The following is a 25,144-nucleotide window of genomic DNA, read 5'->3' on the forward strand; positions in this document are numbered from 1 at the left end:
CACACACACACAGTTGTATATTGCTGTTCTATTTTTTTCCTGCCAGATTTACACAGCAAAGTATAGTGTACTCAGAATGGGTAAAGTTGCTAAGCTATCATTAGTTAAGGATAGCACAGTCTCTGGGAACAACTAGCAGCTTTCATGTCAGTAAACAATTACTTTATTTTTATTTATTTATTTATTTACTATTTGAACTTATATGCCGCCACTCCCCTGGGGCTCGGAGCGGCTTACAAGAATGGCTAAAATCTAACAAAATTTACTCAAGGTTTTCTTCTGAATTTTAAAGTAGTTATCCAAGTCACACAGGTAATACTATTTAATGGGGGGGGGGGGGGAGGAAACTAGATAAGAAAAGCAAGTAAGACTTCTGAGACACATCAAATTGAAATTGAATCCTGACAAGACAGAGATACTCCTGGTCAGTCATAAGGCACATCAGGGTATAGAGCTACAACCTGTGTTACATGGGGTTACACTCCCCCTGAAGGTCCACAGCTTGGCAGTCCTCCTGGACTCAGTGCTGTCCCTGGAGGCCCAGTTGTCGACGGTGGCCAGAAGGGCCTTTGCACAGTTACAGCTTGTGCACCAGCTGCACCTGTACCTTGAAAAACCTGAACTGGCTATGGTGTTACATGCCTTGGTTACATCCCGTTTGGACTACTACAATACGCTTTATGTGGTGCTGCCTCAGAAGAGTGTTCCAAAGCTCCAGATGGTTCAAAGGTCAGTAGCCAGATTGCTAACAGGGGCTAGTTACAGAGTTAGAACTACCCCCTACTAAAACAACTGCACTGGCTACCAATCAGCTTCCAGGCACTATTCAAAGTGCTGGTCTTAACCTATAAAGCCCTAGATGATTATTTGTCACAAACTGTGGGGAGAGAGAGAGAGAGTTCTTGGTGGTTGCTCCACAGCTCTGGAACTCCCAAAAGACATCAGTATTGTCCCCTCCCTACTAATTTTCAGGCATCAGATAAAAGCATTTGCCTGGAATCAGGCCTTTAATGAAGATTAATACAAGTTATAAGCGCCATAGTAACACCTGGGGCTGAACTTTTTTGTGCAACACCTTATGGACAAGTGACAATGGGAAGGATAATGGCTTCAGTTTATGTTTATTTACTTTTTAACTATGATTTTATTTTGATCTGTAATGTTTATGGTTTAATTGTCTTATTATGTTTTAATTGTTATTACTGACTACTATGTGAATCTCCTTTTTGTCCAAATGTACCTGTATGTTTTATACCTTCTTGTTAATAGCTTTAAATCCCCAATGAGGGAGAAAAGCAGGATATTAACAACAACAACAACAACAACAACAACAACAATAATGTGTTGAAGGGTTTTCAAGATTTAATGTCATTGACACAGGAACTAGGAAAGTATTTTCTTTGGACAAACTGATTCAGTCACAGAATCATGAAGGAATGGCAGGAAAGGGACTGAGTAATGAAAACCTTCCTCACCTCCTGAAAATTGATTATCAGAGGGATGGATCAGTGTCCAAATTAGAAATGGGTAAATGTTGCCTTGAATTACAGGCAGGGTTTCATTTCCAAGTACCATATAGAATCATAGAGTTGGAAGAGACCTCATGGGCCATCCAGTCCAACCCCCTGCCAAGAAGAAGGAATATTGTATTCAAAGCACCCCCAACAGATGGCCATCCAGCCTGTTTAAAGGCTTCCAAAGAAGGAGCCTCCACCACACTCCGGGACAGAGAGTTCCACTGCTGAACGGCTCTCACAGTCAAGAAGTTCTTCCTCATGTTCAGATGGAATCTCCTTTCTTGTAGTTTGAAGCCATTGTTCCTCGTCCTAGCCTCCAGGGCAGCAGAAAACAAGCTTACTCCCTCCTCCCTGTGACTTCCTCTCCTCCTGCATATAAGTATGCAGGATTAGTATTGTTGCTGTTGTTGTTAAAAATTAATAGTTAATTGTGATTCTGGCCTTCCTTCACCCAATTGGTACATATTTTAAACTCTTTATTCTGGTTGTGATCATAACGGTATGTTTCAATTTAAGAAGGAGTATTGCATTATCTGGAGTATTGTTTTATTCAATATAAGATTTAAAAACAAACAAATTGAAAATAAAAGTAGAGAGGAAACATTCAATATATATCTGGGCTATTGAGATTGGAGAGTATTCATTATTTGGTCATAAATTATGCTTGTTCCAAAGTTTCCAGAATTTTGACAGGCTTGCATATATAGTATGTAAAAAGCGACCTTTGAGTGTTGTTTCAGACATATCAAAGTCCTAGAATCATAGAATCAAAGAGTTGGAAGAGACCTCATGGGCCATCCAGTCCAACCTCCTGCCAAGAAGCAGGAATATTGCATTCAAATCACCCCTGACAGCTGGCCATCCAGCCTCTGTTTAAAAGCTTCCAAAGAAGGAGCCTCCACCACACTCCGGGGCAGAGAGTTCCACTGCTGAATGGCTCTCACAGTCAGGAAGTTCTTTCTCATATTCAAATGGAATCTTCTTTCTTGTAGTTTGAAGCCATTGTTCTGCATCCTAATCTTCAGGGAAGCAGAAAACAAGCTTGCTCCCTCCTCTCTGTGACTTCCTCTCACTTATTTATACATGGCTATCATATCTCCTCTCAACCTTCTCTTCTTCAGAATAAACATGCCCAGCTCCTTAAGCTGCTCCTCATAGGACTTGTTCTCCAGACCCTTGATCATTTTAGTCACCCTCCTCTGGATACATTCCAGCTTGTCAATATCTCTCTTAAATTGTGGTGCCCAGAATTGGACACAATATTCCAGGTGTGGTCTAACCAAAGCAAAATAGAAGCGTAGCATTACTTCCCTAGATCTAGACACTATGCTCCTATTGATGCAGGCCAAAATCCCATTGGCTTTTTTGTCGCCACGTCACATTGTTGGCTTATGTTTAACTTGTTGTCCACGAGGACTCCAAGATCCTTTTCACACGTACTGCTCTCGAGCGAGGCATCCCTCATTTTGTATCTTTGCATTTTGTTTTTCCTGCCAAAGTAGAGTATCTTGCATTTGTCACTGTTGAACTTCATTTTGTTAGTTTTGGCCCATCTCTCTAATCTGTCAAGATCGTTTTGAATTCTGCTCCTGTCCTCTGGAGTATTGGCTATCCCTCCCAATTTGGTGTCGTCTGCAAACTTGATAATCATGCCTTCTAGCCCTTCATCTAAGTCATTAATAAAGATGTTGAACAGGACCGGGCCCAGGACGGAACCCTGTGGCACTCCACTTGTCACTTCTTTCCAGGATGAAGAGGAAGCATTGGTGAGCACCCTCTGGGTTTGCCCATTTAACCAATTACAGATCCACCTCACCGTAGTTTTGCCTAGCCCACACTGGACTAGTTTGTTTGCCAGAAGGTCATGGGGGACCTTGTTGAAAGCCTTACTGAAATCCAGGTACGCTACATCCACGGCATTCCCCACATCTATCCAGCTTGTAACTCTATTGAAAAAAGAGAGCAGATTAGTCTGACATGACTTGTTTTTGATAAATCCATGTTGACTATTAGCAATGACCACATTTGTTTCTAAGCGTTTGCAGACCACTTCCTTAACAATCTTTTCCAGAATCTTGCCTGGTATCGACATGAGGCTGACCGGACAGTAATTGTTTGGGTCATTCTTTTTTTCCTTCTTGAAGATTGGGACCACATTGGCTCTCCTCCAGTCTGCTGGAACTTCTCCCATTCTCCAAGAACAATCAAAGATGATTGCCAATGGTTCTGAAATGACTTCCGCTAGTTCCTTCAATACTCTTGGGTGTAGTTGATCTGGCTTTGGGGACTTGAACTCATTTAGAGCGGCCAGGTATTCCTAGATGACTTGTTTCCCAATTTGGGGTTAGATGTCCTCTAATCCCTCATCCATTCCATCTTGCTGAGGTTGAAGATGACTTTCTTTTTGTGAGAAGACCGAATCAAAAAAGGCATTAAGTAGTTCTGAAGTGGGGAATCAGGACATAAATTCCCCACTTCAACCCACAATGTAATAATAACATTAATAAAACTATTGGTTGCTACTTCCCAGTGGATGTCAGGTGGTGCAATACCGGCTAAACAGTGTAATTTCTCCAGTGGTGTAGGGTTCAGAGATCCTGTCATAATGTGGCATGTCTAATTAAGAGCCACATCCACTGTTTTAGCATGGTGAGATGTGTTCCACACTGGGCATGAGTACTCAGCAGCAGAGTAGCACAGTGCAAGTGCAGATGTCTTCACTGTATCTGGTTGTGATCCCCAGGTTGTGCCAGTCAGCTTTCGTATGATATTGTTTTTAGCGCCCACTTTTTGCTTGATATTCAGGCAGTGCTTCTTGTAGGTCAGAGAACGGTCCAGGGTAACTCCCAGGTATCTGGGTGTGCTGCAGTGCTCCAGTGGGATTCCTTTCCAGGTAATCCTCCAGAGCTTGAGATGCTTGTCTGTTCTTAAGATGAAAAGCACATTGTGTTTTAGATGGATTAGGAATCAGCTGGTTTTTCCTGTAATAGGCAGTAAGAGCACCTAAAGCTTCGGAAAGCTTCTGTTCAAAGCTCCTGTTTTGTAGCAGATTTCCTATGAGGTGGGTGAGGTGGTAATCCTTTGTGATATTATACATTTTTCACAGGTGAAGGCGATGGTTTGCAGTATCATAAGCTGCTGACAGGTCTATGAAGACAGCTTCTGTGATCTGCTGCTTTTCAAAGCAATCTTCTATGTGCTGAGTCAAGTTCAACACTTGTGATGTGCAGCTTTTGCCTTTCCTGAAGACAGCTTGCTGTGGAATCAGACATGGGTCTGTTTTTTCCACAATTCTATGCAAAATATGTCTCTCCAGAACTTTGTAAAAATGGAGCAACAAAGAGATTGGTATAGCTTTTTGGATCATTGGGATCTTTGCCTAGTTTCAAGATGGCCATGACTCTTGTTTTCCTCCAGATTTTGGGGATCTGACAGGATACAGTGCAGTTGTTCATCAGCTTCAGCAGCCAGCACCTTGCATTTGGACCAAAGTTCTTAATTTGTTCCATCCATAGATCACCCAGACCAGCTGCATTGCCATTTTTACATTTATTGAGAGCCATGTCCAATTCAGTAGATGTAAAAGGTTCATGAAGATTATTGTTCTCATTATCTCGTTGTCTGACTATGGTTTCTTTCCTACTTTGGTGGGTTTCCCATTCTTCAAGAGTTGGTGCACTATCTGATCTGCCTTTATGTTGACATGGGTGTTAGTTTATGAGGGGTCATTGCTCAACCGTCTTAGCAGCTTGCATGCCTTCTGGCTGCTCCTGCCCATGTTGACTTCAGTTATCAGCTTTATCCACTGTTCTTTCTTGGCTTCAGAGATGGAGGACAAAATGCTCTGTGCTGCCTGAAGAGTTTGCTCACTAAATCGGTCTTTGTTGTGGAGCCTGTAATAGTCTTCCAACAAGGCAGATGCTTCAGGAGTCATGCCCTGAAGGTAGTGTGTTCTGCAACCTCTCGGTACAAAGACCCTTGAGCAAGTTTTCACTATTTCAATAAAGTGCTCGTATTTCTCAGGGTTTGGCACGACTGATATGATTATGTCATCTAACATGTCTGAGAATTGAGTCCAGTCTGCCTTTCTGAAGTTGAATCTTTTTTTAAATCTAACTTCTTGAGGCCTTATAGTTGGGAACAGTTGGCATACTATTCATTAGTACTGGGTGTTTGGTATTGGTGGTCCCACTGATTTAGTGCATTGCTGTACAATTCTGTCACTCACAAATAAGAGGTCTGGGTTATATCCTCGGTGCCATCTCCCACTGTTGTTGGATGGTGGGAGCTTACTATCATGAATGAGTGATAGTTCGTGCAGTTCAGACCACAAGAGGACAGCCTCTCCATTTTTATCCTCTTGAGCATAGGCTGTTGAAGTCACCAATTACTACCGCCCTTTGGTGCCTAACAAAGTTCTTGGGAGAGGAGAAACATACTCTTCATATGGGGGCTTGTACACAGAGTTATTGTGATGTTATTAAGCTCTACTGTTATAACCTCTATATTGTTTTCTTCAGTGTTATGGGCACTGCTGACTTGGAGGTCTGGTTTTACAAAGACAGCACTTCCATACTGCACATGTGGTCTTTCTGCTACTAAGGTCATTCCTGGAACTTTTGGTCATTTCTGTTGTTTATCCCTGTTTCTTGGACACACAGAACATCACATTTCTTATTTCAGCACAGTCCATGGAGCAGTTGTTCTTTGGCAGCTGGCATGCCTTCAATGTTGATTGAGATTATTGTCATGGTTGGTCCTGAAAAGTCCATTGGTTGGTTTGCTTATTTGGTTGCATGCTGAAAGTTGCTTCTGCTCACTTCTGGAGTGAGAGAATCAGTGGTCTATGGAGATGTTGCCCAGGGGACACCCAGATGTCTTGCAATCCTGTGGGGAAGCTTCTCTCATGTCTCTCTCATGTGGCTCTTAATGAGACATGCCACATTATCACAGGGTGTCTGTGCCCTACACCACTGGAGAAATTACCCTGCAATAGCCAGTATTGCACCATCTGACATCCACCACTTCACTCATTTATTGCTCTGCTACTGGGAAATAAAAAAATTGGACAAGGACAAGCCCAGAGACTTTCAGACATCACAAACCTTTTAAACAGCTTAAGATAGATGAACTATTTGGGGAAACCGTGAATACTGCAGATTTGAATGCTTTACTTATCGATAAAAGCTTCTTGTCCCTGGATAAAGAAGACATAAACTTCAGTATCAACTTGGTAGTCTATCACGAAGGAGTGTCCTTGGAATCATGCGGGGCAGATATGTCTGAGACAAACTCACTAATTACTGAGATAAATCAGGAAGCTGAGCTACAACAAACATACTCCTATAGTGTAGTGATGAAGCAATGTTTACTGACTGTAATATCCATTTTTGAAAGTCTAGGGAAAATTATAAATCAACTTGAGCAACTTAAGCTTTCTTTTGACTCCTTTGCTCAGCAAAATACAGCCCTAAAAGAAAACATTGTTCAAGCCAACAGCATGGGGCCCAGAAGAGAGGCAAATACATTGGACGGATAGTCCTTCACAAATGCTCCTGGGGGCTACTCAGTAATTCATATAGAACTATTAGAATATATTTGGGTCAGCTACTAAATATACACTCTCAAAGTGTTGATTTGCTTAAAGCCAGGTGGCTACCCCAAGTATCTGCAGATAAGAAAATTGTATTGACTTTTGAACAATCGACATTACCGGCTATGCAGATGAAGGTTTTCCTGCTCAACTTCCAAATAGCTCCAATGAGGGGTTTCTGTGACCTGAACATCACCCCACTGATAACTCCCATGTATGGTGATGTAGAGGATGTAGTCAATACCCACCACTAACCCCCAGGAAGATCTCTTGCAAGACTCAGCTGCAGTCTAGTCTGGCCAAGGCTGACATATGCCAACACAGAACCCTATGGATCCAGGTGGTTCAGCCTGTGGTGAATGGCAAGACATTGCCTTTGTTTTTGTTTTTTTTTGTTTTTTTTAAAGCAAATCTTTTTTTTATTAATTTATAAAATAAACCATATATGTTGCAAAAAAGTACACATACACAAACAAACACACATACACAAACAACCCTCCATACAGTTACCCCTCCACCCACCCCCAGTGCTACCCACCACCTTGACTTCCGTCACTAATCCACGCAGGATTTATGCACAACTTATTTAACCCTCTATACTTGTAATTCAATAAATTCCTCTTGTTTTTATTTCTTTAGCTCTCCCGTCAAGTATGCTAAGGCCAGCTTCCAGTTTCTTTCAAATATTTCATTATTTTCATATTTCAAATTGCTTGAAATCTTAGCCATCTGTGCATAATCCCACAATTTATCCTTCCAATCTTTAATGCTTAATGTTTTCTCCCCTTTCCAATTTTTGGCAATTGTAATGCGTGCAGCCGCAAAGCTGTACAAACAGATTTCTCTCTCTGGCTGTTCTAAACAGTCTCTGAATATCCCTAATAGGCACATCCCTGGGTTCTTTTTTACTTTGTTGTAAATCATTTTATTTGTTTCCTTTATTATTCTTTTCCAATAGATCTGCACCAGTTCGCACGACCACCATACGTGAAAGAAAGTCCCTTTCTTTCTTTTGCACCTCCAACAGGATCCTGTTTGTGAATTGTCCATTTTGGCTAGGAGGGCTGGAGTTATGTAGCATCTGTAGAACATTTTGTATACATTATCTCTAATTGAAGCTGCCACTGTAAATTTAAAGCCATTGTTCCACAGATTTTCCCAGATGTCAAAATCTATGCTTCTCCCTAAATCTTTTGCCCATGAGATCATGGGGGTTTTAACACGATTATCTTCCAAATTATAGTATAGAATATATTTGTATAATCTGGCTATTAATCCTTTTTCCCCTTTATCTAATATAGTTTCCAGATCTGATTTTTTGGAAGCAAATCCCCTCTTCTCGTCTTTTTTGAATCTTTCGTATAATTGATGATATCGGAACCAATCTTTAATACCCAATTCTTCTTTTCCCCTCAGTGCCCATTGGCCATTGGACCTGATAAGTAGTTCCCCATATGTTCTGACATCATCCTTGCAGATGGGTCTCCCAATGGCTTCTATTGGCCTCAGCCACAGGGGTGTTTTGGGTTCCATCCCTAATTTGTATCTTTTCCAAACATCTATTAAGCTTCCCCTAATTACATGTTTATTGAATGCCTTATTTAATCTCTCTCCTTCATACCAGAGGTAAGAATGCCATCCATATCTGATTCCATGTCCTTCTAAATTTAGTAGATTTATGTTCTGGAATTGTATCAAATCTTTGAGCCAGCTCATGCAGGCGGCCTCATAGTAGGTTTTTAAATCTGGTAAATTTAGTCCTCCCCTCTCTTTGGTATCAATTAATTTTTTGTAAGCAATCCTGGCTTTTTTCCCTGCCCAAATGAAATTCATGATATCCCTCTTCCACAAATTGAAAATTTTAGTCCCTTTAATAATAGGTATGCTTTGAAAAAAGAAAAGCATTTTGGGAAGTATCATCATCTTAATAATTGCAATCCTGCCCAGCCATGTTAATGGTAGCTTCTGCCAATTGTTCAAATTTCCTTTGATCTCCAACCATGTCAAAGGAGAAGACATTGCCTTTGGATTGGAGAACATGGTGTCTACTATCAGCAGCATGGCTGAGCCATTGGTGGGCCTAATGTCCACTGATAAGCCCTCACATCCTGAGATGGATTTGGAAGCAGGCCTTGTTAATGACCTACTGATGTTGAATGAGGAGGATGAGACCACCACCCTGTCTCCAGTTCAGTCCTTGATATCCAGGAGGTATGGTGGCAAACCCCCTATTGATGAACTGTCTCCCAGGGAAGGAATAAGTGCACTGATGGAAAGCAAATAATCTTTCCATCAAAAAACAGCAGCAGCAACAGCAACGTTTGTAGGAACCCAGAGAGGAGAAAAGAGATCCCTGTAACTGTAATAACTGTGTATTCAGTGGGGATATTGGTGGCATCGTACCACCCTCAGATACAAATTGACTGCTAGAATTTTCACAGATACAATTAGGTCAGCCAGAACACTCAGAGACAGTAAGACCCATTCAGATTGTAACTTGCAATGTACCTGGCTGGAAAGAAATTGTTGATTGTGAATTGGTGAGATTCTTATCTGATTTTGAGATAATAGCACTACAAGAAACTTGGTTAATAGGAGTTGATGATTCAATACAGTGACCTGGATTTCAGTGTTGCTATGCACCTGCTCAGAAAAGAGGGAATAGAGGGTGTGCCTCATGGAAGGAATTACAGTGGCAAGAGGAGAGATTGCTCAAGGGGGATGATCTCAACAACATATTGGCCATTAAATTCAGTAATAAAGAAATGGAGCTTATATTGATAAATGTCTACATCCCACCACTCACATCCTCCTATTATAGTCCTGATTTCTGGGTACAGCTAGAAATAATAGTGGAAGAACTAACAGTGATGTATACACAAGCAATAATTATTTTACTTGAAGATTTTAATGCTAAATTAGGTCCATCCATCTACTATCTAGCGCAATACAGTGGTCTTCCACATGATTTTATTAACAATCATCCACAATGATACCGCAGAGACAAACTAATCAATAGGGCTGATATAAGTCTGATATTATTGATTTCTAAGTGTAATTTTCAAATCCTAGAAGCTAAAAATAATACCAATAATAATTATGTATATTCTTAAAATTTTCATTCCAGCCACACAAGCAGTGCTTTAGTTTTTATATGTGTTTCAACATGTAAGGCCGATCTTTTTTCACAGATTAATGTGCTTTTGAGGGGAGAAAGTGACCACCATCCAGTGTGTGTAAAATTTTTGAAATGGCTAAGTCGTTTTAAACATACTTTTCAAACAGCCCAACATCTAAAGACAGAAATGCCTAAACATCTCAGGAGGGTATATACCAGAACTAGATTTGAACAATGGTCAAACATGGAAGGTCTAACCAAGTTCCATATAATGAATGATTTTGTATCTGTGGAGCATCAGAGGTAGAAGATATTTCACATATACTGTTTAGTTGTAACTTGTACAAAAAAGAGAGAAACCAATACATCTGGCCATACATTATTTTTAAAAACACATTGGGATCCATATATTAAAACTACATTTTTATTGGCCGACCAGAATGCTAAAATAACATACAGAATGGCCCTTTTCCTATTTAAAGCAACACAGCTAAGAACTGAATATTTAGAGTCAATTGGGGTAAACTGTAGGGGTAATGCAGATATTTGATCTGGATTGGAACCTTTTTAACAGCTTGTATTGTCAAAGGCTTTCATGGTCAGAATCACTGGGTTGTTGTAGGTTTTTCAGGCTGTATGGCCATGTTCTAGAAGCATTCTCTCCTGATGTTTCGCCTGCATCTATGGCAGGTATCCTCAGAGGTTGTGAGGTCTGACAGCTTTATTTAAACTTATGTTGTACTGTATGTGTATGTGTTTGTCAAATGTTTTTGATATGGCCAATGGGCTATTCAATAAAACATACTTACTTACCATGGTATCCTGGGTGTTGTCTCCTGGGTTTTGTAGGGTACTAGATATCTCTGATTGGGAATTCTTAGCACAACACCCTAAACAGTAAGTCACCAGATTTCACAAGATGTTACCATGGCAGTTATAGTAGAATCATAGTGCTATAATTCAGTAATGTAAAAGCGCCCTACCTGTAAGGACTTTCAACCTTTAACCACTGGCAGGAATAGCTCCCTGGCCAATTCAGTAGCCCTTGTAAAGAAATCTATATTTACAATCTGTACCAGTAAAGTCTCTTGCTCCAAATCATATTTCACCTATTTGAAGGTCAACCCTTAGCAAATATAACCAATATTATGGTTAAGGAGCAATCAGACTAAGACCAGATGGAGGCCATGGGGGTCTAGCAAGAAAACAACTGAAAAGAAAGGGGGGGGGTGCTTTGATCATTGTACTGGAGGTGTCTTGACTTGGTTTGAAAAACTGCTGTCTGTTTTCCAACAGGTAGAGCTATTGCCAGAAAGGGATTTGGACAATGATGGAACAAAGATAAGCGTAAGTATGTGTCAACATATAGACTGTTGCTACATTCGTAATTGCTTTTCACTTCCTTTGCTCCTTTTAATTAAAAACCATCTAAAAGCCATGAGCACTAGACTTATGAATAACATTTATGTATTCTGCCTTTATCCATATCTTTAAGACAAAATATTGCATTACATGTAAAAAAAATGCATTTTCTTGAAAGAGGCAATCCATCTCTTAACAGTCTCTGTCAATATGGATGAATGGATGAATGCCCAGTAAAGATGGGTCTGCTTCTCTCCTGAAGTAAAACATTTGAGTTTTCTTTTCTTTTTTGATTAAGTAAACCAGGCATCCTCAAACTGCGGCCCTCCAGCTGTTTGGGCCTCCAACTCCCAGAAGCCCTAGCCAGCTTGTTCAATACTCTGGAATTCTGGGAGTTGGAGGCCAAAACAGCTGGAGGGCCACAGTTTGAGGATGCCTGAAGTAAACTTTTAAGAAGATAGCTTCCCAATTGCTCGTAGAATAATATACATCCCTTGGATCTACAAACAAAAGCTATACAGATTGTTGATTTTATAGGTGTATTGTGTTGACTCTTTAGCTATTGATAATCCAAGCTGGTCAAGGAATTCTCCTTGTGGTGCCACAACTATATGTAGCTATGCACACATGATTTCACACATCTCACAATGAACTGGAAGCATGTTCATACACCACAATTTCTAGTATACATAGGGATAGGCTCACTATATCTCATGGCACACACACAAAATGCTAGCACATTAAACGTCAGTGATAATAAGATTGTACTCTGTGACTTGGTAAGGTTTAGGATGAGTAGAGAGAGCAGGCAGCATATGGTCCTTAGGTTCAAAAAGGTATTTGAATTTTTTTAAAAAAAATGTGGCTCCCAAATCCCAGTTTTTTGCATCACAGTTTTGTCCCCACATTCATTCAAGCCTCATAGGGATGCTTTCTTTGCACAAACATTGATGTTTAGATAACATTTTGATGTGAAACAGCTGTCTCCTGGGTCTCAAATGGTTCAGGGGCAGATATGTGAAAGTGTCTCCTCACATTTCCTACAAAGCTTTTGGAAGCAACACATTTTTATAAAGGGGGTGGGTACTACCCTCTAAAGATTTGCGGAGGCTTCAGATGCCCAGAATATTTTTAAAACTTTGTTGAACTACTACCTGATGGAATGTAATAGAATCCATGGACATTTCTTAGAAATGTATTTCTCTCAGTCTCAAAGATACTTCTGAATTCCTTAGTATATTCCTGTGCTAATACAGGCTAATACATATATGTTTCTGATTGCTAGAATCTGTGATCAGTTCCTGATTTATCATAGTTTTATTCAGGGCAAAATCTGCTTCATCGACAAACAATACATTTACTGCAAATATTTTACAAGATGGAATTCAATCAAGCTCAATTCTTTATCTATTAAATGTTGAACATAATGTATTTGTGGCATAAATTTCCATAATGGTTGGTCAGCACAGCAAAAATATCAATTTGATGCCAGTTATGGGTTTCGTAGAGAAGCACTTCTCATGCAAAATGCCTTAAATTTTTAAGTGAAGACCAAAAATTTAGATACTGTTGCTAATTCAAGAAATATTCTGCACTGGGGCTGGGACGAGGGGTAACTGCAACGTGGGTGGTGGATTGTCTATGTACATATTTGTATATGTATATTGTAGGTGTATTATAATATTAAAATAAATAAATAAAATAACATATTCTGCATATAATTTGTATATTTGTGCAGGAAACAGTATTTTCTACATGGAAAGTAACATTTTGCGTAAAACAACAATGTGCAAACTTTGTGTAGAATAGGCTCTGAACTGTGAAGATTTTCATCAATCCAGGTGTTGTGGCTCAGCTGGAGCCTCAGGAAGAGCAGGAAGAGGATGATGGGTTTCAGATTCTTGAACATGTTCCTATTGTTGATACAGACGATGTTGATGCTGAAAACGAGGAGTTCAAGTTTCCCATGGGAAGGGATGTTGTCTTAGAAGATGGAAAGGATGGCTTCTGTTCCTCTCCTCTATTTTTTAAAATGTTTTCTATTGTAATGGTATCCTTCTAATCCATCGAAATAAACTTACTTTATATACATACACAAACCATTACATTTTTGCCCCATTCCCCCCCCCCCCAACTTTACAACAAAGCATTTTTAAGTGCGGGCAGTCCAGGATTCTGTCCATTTTTTCCTTTATCCGATCATTAACATTTCACATATCTTAACCAGTTCTCTTTTATTCTTTGTATTTTATAGACCATGGTACATATTGATGTATTATTCCCATAATATCCAATTGTACAATCATAAGTGTATTTGTTCCATCTGTCCATTGTCCATTTCTTTAATCCTTTCATCCCAATGTTATTACAGCATGAGCAGCTTTAACGATCACCATCATAGAATCATAGAATCAAAGAGTTAGAAGAGACCTCATGGGCCATCCAATCCAACCCCCTGCCAAGAAGCAGGAATATTGCATTCAAATCACCCCTGACAGATGGCCATCCAGCCTCTGTTTAAAAGCCTCCAAAGAAGGAACCTCCACCACACTCCAGGGCAGAGAGTTCCACTGCTGAATGGCTCTCACAGTCAGGAAGTTTTTCCTCATGTTCAGATGGAATCTCCTCTCTTGTAGTTTGAAGCTATTGTTCCACGTCCTAGTCTCCAGGGAAGCAGAAAACAAGCTTGCTCCCTCCTCCCTGTGACTACCACTCACATATTTATACATGGCTATCATATCTCCTCTCAGCCTTCTCTTCTTCAGGCTAAACATGCCCAGCTCCTTAAGCCGCTCCTCATAGGGCTTGTTCCCCAGATCCTTGATCATTTGAGTCGCTCTCCTTTGGACACATTCCAGCTTGTCAATATCTTTCTTGAATTGTGGTGCCCAGAAGTGAACACAATATTCCAGGTGTGGTCTAATCAAAGCGGAATAGAGGGGTAGCATTACTTCCTTAGATCTAGACACTATGCTCCTATTGATGCAGGCCAAAATACCATTGGCTTTTTTTGCTGCCACATCACATTGATCTTTTTCACACGTACTGCTCTCAGGCCAGGTGTTCCCCATCCTGTATCTTTGTATTTCATTTTTTCTTTCTAAATGGAGTATCTTGCATTTATCACTGTTGAACTTCATTTTGTTAGTTTTGGCCCATCTCTCTAATCTATCAAGATCATTTTGAATCCTGCTCCTGTCCTCTGGAGTCTGCAAACTTGATTATCATGCCTTTTAGCCCTTCATCTAAGTCATTGATAAAGATGTTGAACAGGACCGAGCCCAGGACGAAACCCTGTGGCACTCCACTCATCACTTCTTTCCAGGATGAAGAGGAAGCTTCAAAGTTTATTGGTCTTCTTTCTTCAGCGTTTGTAGGCCCAACGTTCCAATTTCCAACAGTCCCGGCCCAATGTACAAATTCACCTTGAATAACCCATTTATTTGTTCTAATACCCTCTTCCAGAATCTCTGCACTTCCCCACATTTTCCCCACATATATGTAAACCATCCCTTCCCCTTTTTACAATGCCAACTGTTTGAGCTGGACCCTTTCATCATATATTCCACTTCCGTTCCTCTAAGGAGGGATTCACCTACTATCAAGACCTGCTTCCTTTGAGGATTGACAGGGTACCTTTTGTGCAAGGTAGTGTGTAGGTCACCAGAAAAGTGATCCTACTGAAGTGGATTGTGTAGGTGTAAAGTGTTGTCCTCCTCCTTGACATCCCTAGCGCATTCATCACTGACAATTCATTGAGATTTGTCCAAGAGCCTATCATTCTCCTGAGTGTGTTCCTGTTGCGCCTGGTCTATGATTGGGGATGGAACATCTGCATGATTGTGTAAATGTGAATGTTGTGAAGTGTTGTTCCAGTTAGGACTATTCCCCCACACACTGATCAAGGACACTCCACTGAGCAGTATCTAAGTCATTGTGGTCTTCCCCAAGGTGTTGCATTTCCTGGTAAGGTGTTAGTTGTGTAAGAATTTGGAATCTATTGTGTAACTGCAGCGGAGCAGAAGTATTCTGAGGAGGTTTCCTGGTCCTATGTCTCTTTCTAAGGGTGACATTCCTCCAAGCCTGAGGGCTGTCCAAATCTGAAGTGATCTCCTCATAAGCCTCCCCATAATGTTGGTGTGATGTGGGTTGCTTGTCAAGGACAGTGTGCTGTGTGGTGTCCAAGAACAGCTAGAGTTCCTGAATGTACTTAAGGGTCCTAATATGGTCCCCAAGTTGTTGGATCCTCTGTTCCATGCGAGTCATCTGTTTACACTTGGTGCAGATGTAATTGAGTAGTTGTTGTGTGAAGAAGCTGAATATACCACAGCTTGTACATGAGATGGGAATGTTTTGTGTTTGTTTCATCTGAAGACTGCTAATAACCTCCCCTTTTGTCTGTTTCATGTTGTTTTCTGTATGCAGGGGTAAAGGTGTAGGTTAGTGAGGGTGTGAGTAGTGAGTAGTCATGTTTGCTGGAAACTATTCCGATGTTTGCTGGAAAACAAACTCGGCCAAGAGTACAAAGTCCAACAAATTCCTTGCTTGCTTTGCAGACAATTCCATGGTCCAGAAGGTAGAAGAGGACACAAGGGGGTCGGCTACTCTTGATCTCATCCTAACAAATGTGGAGAACCTGATCAATGAGGTTGAAGTGGTCAGATCTTTAGGGACAAGTGACCATGTGCTCCTACAATTTGAGGTGCAAAGGAAGGCTGAAACTAACACAAGTCAAACTCGCATTCTGGATTTCAGGAGAGCCAACTTCTAAAAAATGAAGGAAAGACTGAGCAGCATTCCGTGGACACTGATACTAAAAGACAAGTTACTGATGGATGGGAGTTTTTCAAGAGTGAAATACTCAAGGCGCAATTGCAAACAGTGCCAACAAAGAGAAAAATTAGAACAAGTGCAAAGCAGCCAGAATGGATGTTTAAAGAACTTCTAACTTGGCAAAGACTCAAAAGACAGAAGCACAAGAAGTGGAAAAAGAGAGAAATTACCAAAGAAAAATTCAAAGAAATAGCCAACTCCTTTAGGGAAAAGGTCCACAAGGCTAAAGCACAAACTGAGCTCAGGCTTGCCAGGGACATTAAAAACAATAAAAGGGCTTCTTTTCTTATGTCAGTAGAAAAAGGAAGAACAAGGAGGCAATAGGGCCTCTTTGAGGAGAATCATAGAATCAAAGAATTGGAAGAGACCTCATGGGCCATCCAGTCCAACCCCCTGCCAAGAAGCAGGAATATTGCATTCAAATCACCCCTGACAGATGGCCATCCAAAAGCTTCCAAACTAGGAGCAATGCTGACAGGGGATAGAGAAAAGGCAGAAATACTTAATGCCTTCTTTACCTCAGTCTTCTCACAAAAAGAAAGCCATCTTCAACCTCAGCAAGATGGAGTGGATGGGGGATTAGAGGACAACCAACCCCCAATTGGGGAACAGATCACCCAGGAATACCTGGCAGCTCTAAACAAGTTCAAGTCGCCAGGGCCAGATCAACTACACCCAAGAATATTGAAGGAACTAGTAGAAGTCATCTCGGAACCATTGGCAATCATCTTTGAGAGTTCTTGGAGAACGGGAGAAGTCCCAGCAGATTGGAGGAGAGCATATGTGGCCCCATCTTCAAGAAGGAAAAAAAGGATGACCCAAACAATTACCGTCCGGTCATCCTCATATGGATATCAGGCAAGATTCTGGAACAGATCGTTAAGGAAATGGTCTGCAAACACTTAGAAACAAATGCAGTCATCTCTAATAGTCAACACAGATTTATCAAAAACAAGTCATACCAGACTAATTTGATCTCTTTTTACAATAGAGTTACAAGCTAGGTAGATGTGGGGAATGCCGTGGATGTAGCATAACTAGATTTCAGTAAGGCCTTCGACAAGGTCCCCCATAACCTTCTGGCAAACAAACTAGTCCAATATGCGCTAGGCAAAACTACGGTTTGGTGGATCTGTAATTGGTTCAGCGAATGAACCCAGAGGGTGCTCATCAATGCTTCTACTTCATCCTGGAAAGAGGTGACAAGCGGAGTGCTGCAGGGTTCTGTCTTGGGCCTGGTTCTGTTCAACATCTTTATTAATGACTTAGGTGAAGGGTCAGAAGGCATGATCATCAAGTTTGCAGACAACACCAAATTGAGAGGGATAGCAAGTACTCCAGAAGTCAGGAACAGAATGCAAAAAGATCTTAACAGATTAGAGAGATGGGCCAAAGCTAACGAAATGAAGTTCAACAGTGACAAATGCAAGATACTCCACTTAGGCAGAAAAAATGAAATGCAAAGATATAGAATGGGGGACACCTGGCTCGAGAGCAGTACGTGTGAAAAAGATCTTGGAGTCTTCATGGACAACAAGTTAAACATGAGTCAACAATGTGATGTGGTGGCAAAAAAAGCCAACAGGATTTTGTCTTGCACCAATATGAGTATAGTGTCTGGAACTAGGGAAGTAATGCTACCCCTCTATTCTGCCTTGATTAGACCACATCTAGAATACTGTGTTCAATTCTGGGCACCACAATTGAAGGGAGATTTTGACAAGCTGGAATATGTCCAGAGGAGGGCAACTAAAATGATCAAGGGTCTGGAGAACAAGCCCTATGAGGAGCGGCTTAAAAAGCTGGGCATGTTTAGCCTGAAGAAGAGAAGGCTGAGAGGAGACATGATAGCCATGTATAAGTATGTGAGAGGAAGTCATAGGGAGGAGGGAGCAAGCTTGTTTTCTGCTGCCCTGGATACTAGTTCGCGGAACAATGGCTTCAAACTACAAGAAAGGAGATTCTATCTGAACATTTGGAAGAACTTCCTAACTGTGAGAGCTGTTCAGCAGTGGAACTCTCTGCCCCAGAGTGTGGTGGAGGTTCCTTTGGAGGCTTTTAATCAGAGGCAAATGTCAGGGGTGCTTTGTATGCAATTGTCCTGCTTCTTGGCAGGGGGTTGAAGCAGATGGCCCAAGAGGTCTCTTTCAACTCTCTTTCAACTCTATGATTCTATGATTAAGATCAAGCCAGTCCATACTGCAGGAAATAAAACCCAATTGCTCACTGGAGGGAAGGATATTAGAGTCAAAGATGAAATACTTTGGCCACATAAAGAGAAGACAGGATAACTTGGAGAAGTAATGATGCTGGAAAAAAAATGTAAGGAAAAAGGAAGAGGGGGTAACAAGGGGTAAGATGGAAAGAGCTGGTGGTGGCAATTAGCCTGCAGAACAAAAGGTGTGGTGGCCTTCATGACCATGAGGTCACGAAGAGTCAGAAATGAATGAAAGAATGAACAACAATAACCCAGTTACGCAGAAAAAAAATTAAATGCAGAGATACAGAATGGGAGATGCCTGGCTAGACAACAGTCCATGTGAAAAATATCTTGAAATCTTTGTGGACAACAGGTTGAACATGAACCATCAATGTGATGAAGCAGCTAAAAAAGCCAATTGGATTTTGGGCTGCATCAAAAGGAGTATAGTGAGGGAAATCATGGTGCCCTTCTATTCTGCTTTGGTTAGACCTCACTTGAAATACTGTGTCCAGTTCTTGGCACCATAATTTTAAAAGAGACATCGACAAGCTGGAAGGTGTCCAGAGAAGGGCAACTAAAATGAGCAAAGGTCTGGAGTCCATGCCCTATGAGGAGCATCTTAAAGAACTGGATATGTTTAGCCTGCAGAACAAAAGGTTGAGAGGAGACATGATAATCATGTATAAATCATCGAATCATAGAATCATAGAATCAAAGAGTTGGAAGAGACCTCATGGGCCATCCAGTCCAACCCCCTGCCAAGAAGTAGGAATATTGCATTCAAATCACCCCTGCCAAATGGCCATCCAGCCTCTGCTTAAAAGCTTCCAAAGAAGGAGCCTCCACCACACTCCAGGGCAGAGAGTTCCACTGCTGAACGGTTCTCACAGTCAGGAATGTTCAGATGGAATCTCCTCTCTTGTAGTGAAAGGGTATCATAAGGAAGACGGAACAGGCTTGTTTTCTGCTGCCCTTGAAACTAGGGCTCAGAGCAATGGGTTCAAATTACAGGAAAGGAGATTCCACCTGAACGTTAGAAAGAACTTCATGACCATATGAGTTGTTCAACAGTGGAACTCTTAGAGTGTGGTGGAAACCCCTCCCTTGGAAATTTTAAAACATAGACTGGGTGGCCATCTGTCAGGGATACTTTGATTGTGCTTTTTTGCATGTCAGGGGGTTGGACTAGATGGCCCATGTTGTCTCTTCCAGCTCTATGATTCCATGATTGTGTGATATGAGATTTAGAAATATTGTAAGTAAAAGTCTTCCCTCTTTGAAAAACTGTTTCAGGATGTTATTTCTTGATATAGTCAATTGTTCAGAAATGACTAAATAAATACAAATAAAATGTTATATTATATTATACTAGCTGTTGCTGTTTCCTAGCCTTAGTAGTCGTAACAATGGTTTCTCTCTTTTCCCCTCCTCTTCTTCTTCACCTCCCATCCCTTCTTCACAACAACAATAATAATGCTTTTTCTCTTTCCTTCTTCACCTCTCCCCTCCTCCTCTTAGTAATAATAATGATAATGTTTTCTCTCTTTCCCTTCCTCTTCTTCTTCACCTCCCTACTGCTCTTCTTCAACTTAGTGCTAATATACCGTTTATACCCGAGTATAAGCTGACCCGAATATAAGCTGAGGCACCTAAATTTACCACAAAAAACTGCAAAAACTTATTGACTCGAGTATAAGCCGAGGGTGAGAAATTTAGCTTGTACTGGTAATCATCAATAGGTTAAATGGTTTTGAGTATTTACGTACAACTTTAGTTTAAGACAAGACTGCCCAACTCTGATTAAACCATTATTCTAACCTCCTTCAATGTAAATGTGCTTACCTATTATCAATATTGATAGAGTAAAATAATAAATGCAATAACATGTAATAAAAATAATAATGGAGTAAATAATGGAAATTTAATAATATTGGTAATAATAAAGTAATAAATGTAATAATAATAGAGTAAAATAATAAATGTAATAATAATCATCATCATCATCATAAATAGAGTAAAATAATAAATGCAACAAAATAATAATAGAGGAAAATAATGTAAATGTAATAATAATAGAATAAAATAATCAATGCAATAAAAATAATGCTAATAACAGAGTAAAATAATAAATAACCTTGACTTGAGTATAAGCCGAGGTGAATTTTTTCAGCCTAAAAAAGGGGCTGAAAAACTAGGCTTATACTCAAGTATATACAGTAATTGTACACAACATAGTGGGATATAAATAAAGATTATTATTATATTATCAATGCATTTATATAATATCAGATTTGTTTATTTGTTTTGCATATGCTTCAAAATTTTTTACCTAACTTTTGACTGAATTATACTTACGTAAATTTAGAACAGATAACAATAATGCCACCATCATTATATTCCCCATTCCCTCCACAAAAAGCCACATAACAAACTCACACATATGTACAGTCCAGTTGGACATGACCCTGCGGCCAGTGGGTGGTTCATTTTTCTTTAGTAACCTCAAATCCCAGGTTTGCTGAATCAGTCTTCTCCCTACCAGAAGACAGACTCTGACTGGATCTTGAAAATAGTTGGGGCACTTGCTGAATGTAATGCCTGATGCTTTCTTTCTTGAATTTTTACAGACAGTGAAAGTACAAGGGAATGATATCTCCCACAAGCTGCAAATCTCAAAAGTCAGGAAAAAAGATGAAGGGTTGTATGAGTGCAGGGTGACGGATGCCAATTATGGAGATCTTCAGGAATACAAAGCCCAGGCCTATCTCAAAGTCAGTGCAAATAGCCACTCTCGACGGATGCAGGCCTTTGAAGCGTCTCCCATGTGGCTACAAGATAAGCCTCGCAAGAACATCTCAGCAGCCATCCCCAGTAGCATCCATAACTCTGCCAGCCAACGTATACGCCCCACCTTCAGCCCTCCAGCAGATGCCAAAATCCCCAAACAAAGCCCACAATCAGGTATGAGAGAATATTTTGAATACTTGAAGGATTTGTGTGTTAACAATCTTGGGACATGTTTCAAAAACTAAGTGAAAGTGGGGGATATTGATGTTAGTAGAACAAAAAAAAACTCATCATGCACAGTGCTGTTTTGAATCCAGTGTGACTTAAGGAAATATGCTAAACACAAGCTCATAATTTTGGAACACTTGGTTCTCATCACATCCAAAAGAACACCAAAAGCCTTATTGAGCTGGTATGATAAGATCATGCTCTCCCACCCCCTTCTAAAGCAAAGGTTGCACTGTTTGTTATCCATCAGCTCAAATGTACAATACATAGCATGGAAGCCCCATTCCCCTTGTTCAAAGCTTACTAATAATAGGTTCTTGTGGGTTTTTTCAGGCTATATGGCCACGTTCTAGAGGCATGCCTCTAGAACATGGCCATATAGCCCAAAAAAAACCACAAGAACCTAGTGATTCCAGCCATGAATGCCTTCGACAATACAACTTACTAATATGCCTTTTTTAGTTTTGCCCTAGTATAACAAAAACAGACATGCCTGGGCAAGATGGACCATATTGTATGTAAAGCTAGTTTGAATAAATTGCTATACCACACACCATAGGGGACTAAATAAATATTGTTATTAGGAATATAAGAAAACAAAGAAAGACCAATTATATCCAAATATGCTTTTCTTCTTTTTTTTCTTACTTTATTTCCCTGCAGACTTACTGTATTAATTGCCATTAGTTTAGTTTTAGGTGTGGGGGGCAACAGCAAACTTCACAACCTATGTCGCATCCAGCCCAATGAAGCCTATCACCTTAGTATTTTACAACCTCCCTGTTGACACTTAAACCATTAAACCAGGGAAGTGTTTGGCAGAGTGGAGCTCCATTTTGAAACGAAACAGATGATTTCCCTACCTTCATCATACTGTTAAATGTATCCATGTTATTCAGCATTCTTTGAGTTTATTTGTCATCACACTTCCCCATGTTTTTTATTGAAAAACACCCTCCCCTCTTTAAAATATCAGCTGTTATGTTTCTTAATTTCTGGAAGCAAGGAAGCGGGGGGGGGGGGGATGGAAGTGGTCATGCACTCTCCCTCCCTCTCTCCCTATTGGCTGTCCCACAGAGAAGGGTGGTGACCTTGGAAAATGATAACTCCAAGGACTGCATAGTATGGAGCTATGGTATTTAAAGTAAGGTCTGTTGCAGTTTATCAGTCTATGCGGAAGTTACCCAGCAGTCTTTCCAGCCCCAGTCCTCTTGTTGAATCACACAGAGACAGAGTAAAAGGAAAAACAAAATTTTATTCTTGAGTAGTCAGGGATAAATATGCAGCTTTACAAAATAACCAGCCTTGAAAATAAACTTAGTCCATTGCAGCAAAATAACTCACTAAATCCAATGCATTAAAAATCATGCATTCTCTGCTTCTTCCTTGGTGCAAGGAGTCTTGTAGTAAATGGTCCAGAACTTCAGCAAGTCCTGTAGTATAGAAGTTCCATCCGGTCTCTTCTCAAATATCTTATCACCATCTCTGAATACACCAAGAAACACTCCTCATGATATATTCCATTCTGGGAGTGCCTCAAGCTTAATTGTCCAGGTGTTCTGCCTCAACATGCACCCATACAGGCAATGATCCTTGTAAAGACTTAGCATACATATGCACATTGTGTAATAAGGTCCAGCTGCATTCATTTCACAGTGGAGATGCACCCAGAGAAGGTTCATGTACCTTGGGAAATTGCAATTGCAAAGACCATCTCATGGAGACATTGCATTTAAAGAATGGTCCAACTGCAGTCAATCCACAGTGTAAGATGCATCAAGAGAAGAGTATGAACCTTGGGAAACTCTAACTCCCAGGAGGTCTCCATCAAATGGAGCCATGGTATTTAAGTGGGGTGCAAGGGCATTCATTCCATACTGTTAATGCACCAAGAGAAGGGTATGGACCTTGGGAAACTCTAACTTCCAGAAGGTCTCCATCATATGGAGCCATGACATTTAAAGTGGGGTGCAAGGGCATTCATTCCATACTATAAATGCACCAAAAGTAGGGTTTGGACCCTGAAAAAATATGACTTCCAGGACTGCACAGCATTAAGACATGGTATTATTATTATTATTATTATTATTATTATTATTATTATTATTCCAACTGGCTGATCAATGAAAATTCATAATCAGAAACAAAGTGAACTCAAAGAAATTCATAAAATCTGCAAAGCAAATGATCATCAGGTCACAGTACAGACAATAACAGAAACTCCAGCAACACTTGGAACAGTGGAACCAACTGAACCAGAAGAAAATGAGGACCTTTTGCAAGAATTTGAAGAACCAGCACTTGAAGCACTTGTTGAACTACCAGGAACATGGACAGCAAGACAACAAGAGCTCAAGAATAAAATCATGGCCCATGCTGCATCAAATGCAGTAAGAAAGCAACTCCCAACTTTTAAAACATTGCCTAAGAGACAGCTGGCACCTATCTTGAAGGATGTAAATACATTACTTTCTACTGTCCAAATAACATCAATAGAACAACCAAACCAGTTTGCCTACAGTACAGCAGTGATAGTAACAGAAGAGCTTGGGCTCTTACAACTAATGCAGCCTCCAAGAAAATTGAGTGGGAGGTCAGGTTGGAGTTGAAAATCAAAAACCTATGATCAGATGCAAGTAACCTGAAAAATATGAAGGAGAAGAAACTGAAGAATGACAAAATCAAGCAATACCTGACTGAACACCAAAAAATTGAAGAAGCTTTGGAAATCGTGAAAGAATAAATTACAGCAACAGCCAGAGAAACTGAAAGATATGAAGCCAGAATCATCCAGTACAGACAAAATCAATTGTTTCAATCAGACCAAAGACGGTTCTACCAGAGTCTACCAGACACAGCAGTTATAAAGCCCAAGAAAACTGCAACAGCTAAGTTTTAGAAAGAAATTAGGGAACATAATAAGAACCAAAACAAAAATGTTGAGTGAATAAAGGAGTTTGAAGAAAAATTCTCACAGAACAAAATGGAACAGATTGAAATAACAACTGAAATGATCAGCAAACAAGTGCAAAAAGAACTGGACATTGCTTGAAAGTGATCAACTGCATGGATTTTGACTCAAATATCTGACCAGTCTACATGGAAAAATGGACCAACAATTGCAAATGAGATGCTGCAAAAAGAAAGTATCAGTGAATGGTTAACAACTGGGAGAACATTTCTGATACAAAAGGATCCAAAAGGAGCCGCACCAGGAAACTACAGGCCAATAACATGCCTGCCCACTATGTTTAATCTACTGACAGGCATCATAGCTGACAGAATTCAAGATTATCTTGAAAAAAAGAACATCTTGCCAGATGAACAGAAAGGCAACAAATGGAAAAGCAGGGGCACAAAGGACCAATTATTAATTGACAAAATGATTCTGGAGAACTGCAAAAGCCAAAAAATTAATCTTCACATGACATGGATTGACTACAAAAAAGGCTTTGCCTCATTCCCACACAGTTGGATCATCAAGTGCCTAGATGCCATTGGGA

General features: G+C 40.3%; 1 protein-coding gene across 2 annotated transcripts in view; it reads left to right on the forward strand.

The window, feature by feature from the left end:
- VSTM2A (V-set and transmembrane domain containing 2A) overlaps positions 1-25,144 on the forward strand; it is a 59,165-nt gene that overhangs the window by 8,975 nt on the left and 25,046 nt on the right. For both annotated transcript variants that reach the window (XM_060781409.2, XM_067470134.1), the window contains exons 3-4: positions 11,525-11,575; positions 21,254-21,587. In XM_060781409.2, the coding sequence (XP_060637392.2) occupies positions 11,525-11,575; positions 21,254-21,587 (385 nt within the window). The remainder of the gene's footprint in view (positions 1-11,524; positions 11,576-21,253; positions 21,588-25,144) is intronic.

Source organism: Anolis sagrei, chromosome 6, assembly GCF_037176765.1.
Source record: "Anolis sagrei isolate rAnoSag1 chromosome 6, rAnoSag1.mat, whole genome shotgun sequence".
NCBI classification, from domain to species: Eukaryota; Metazoa; Chordata; class Lepidosauria; order Squamata; family Dactyloidae; genus Anolis; species Anolis sagrei.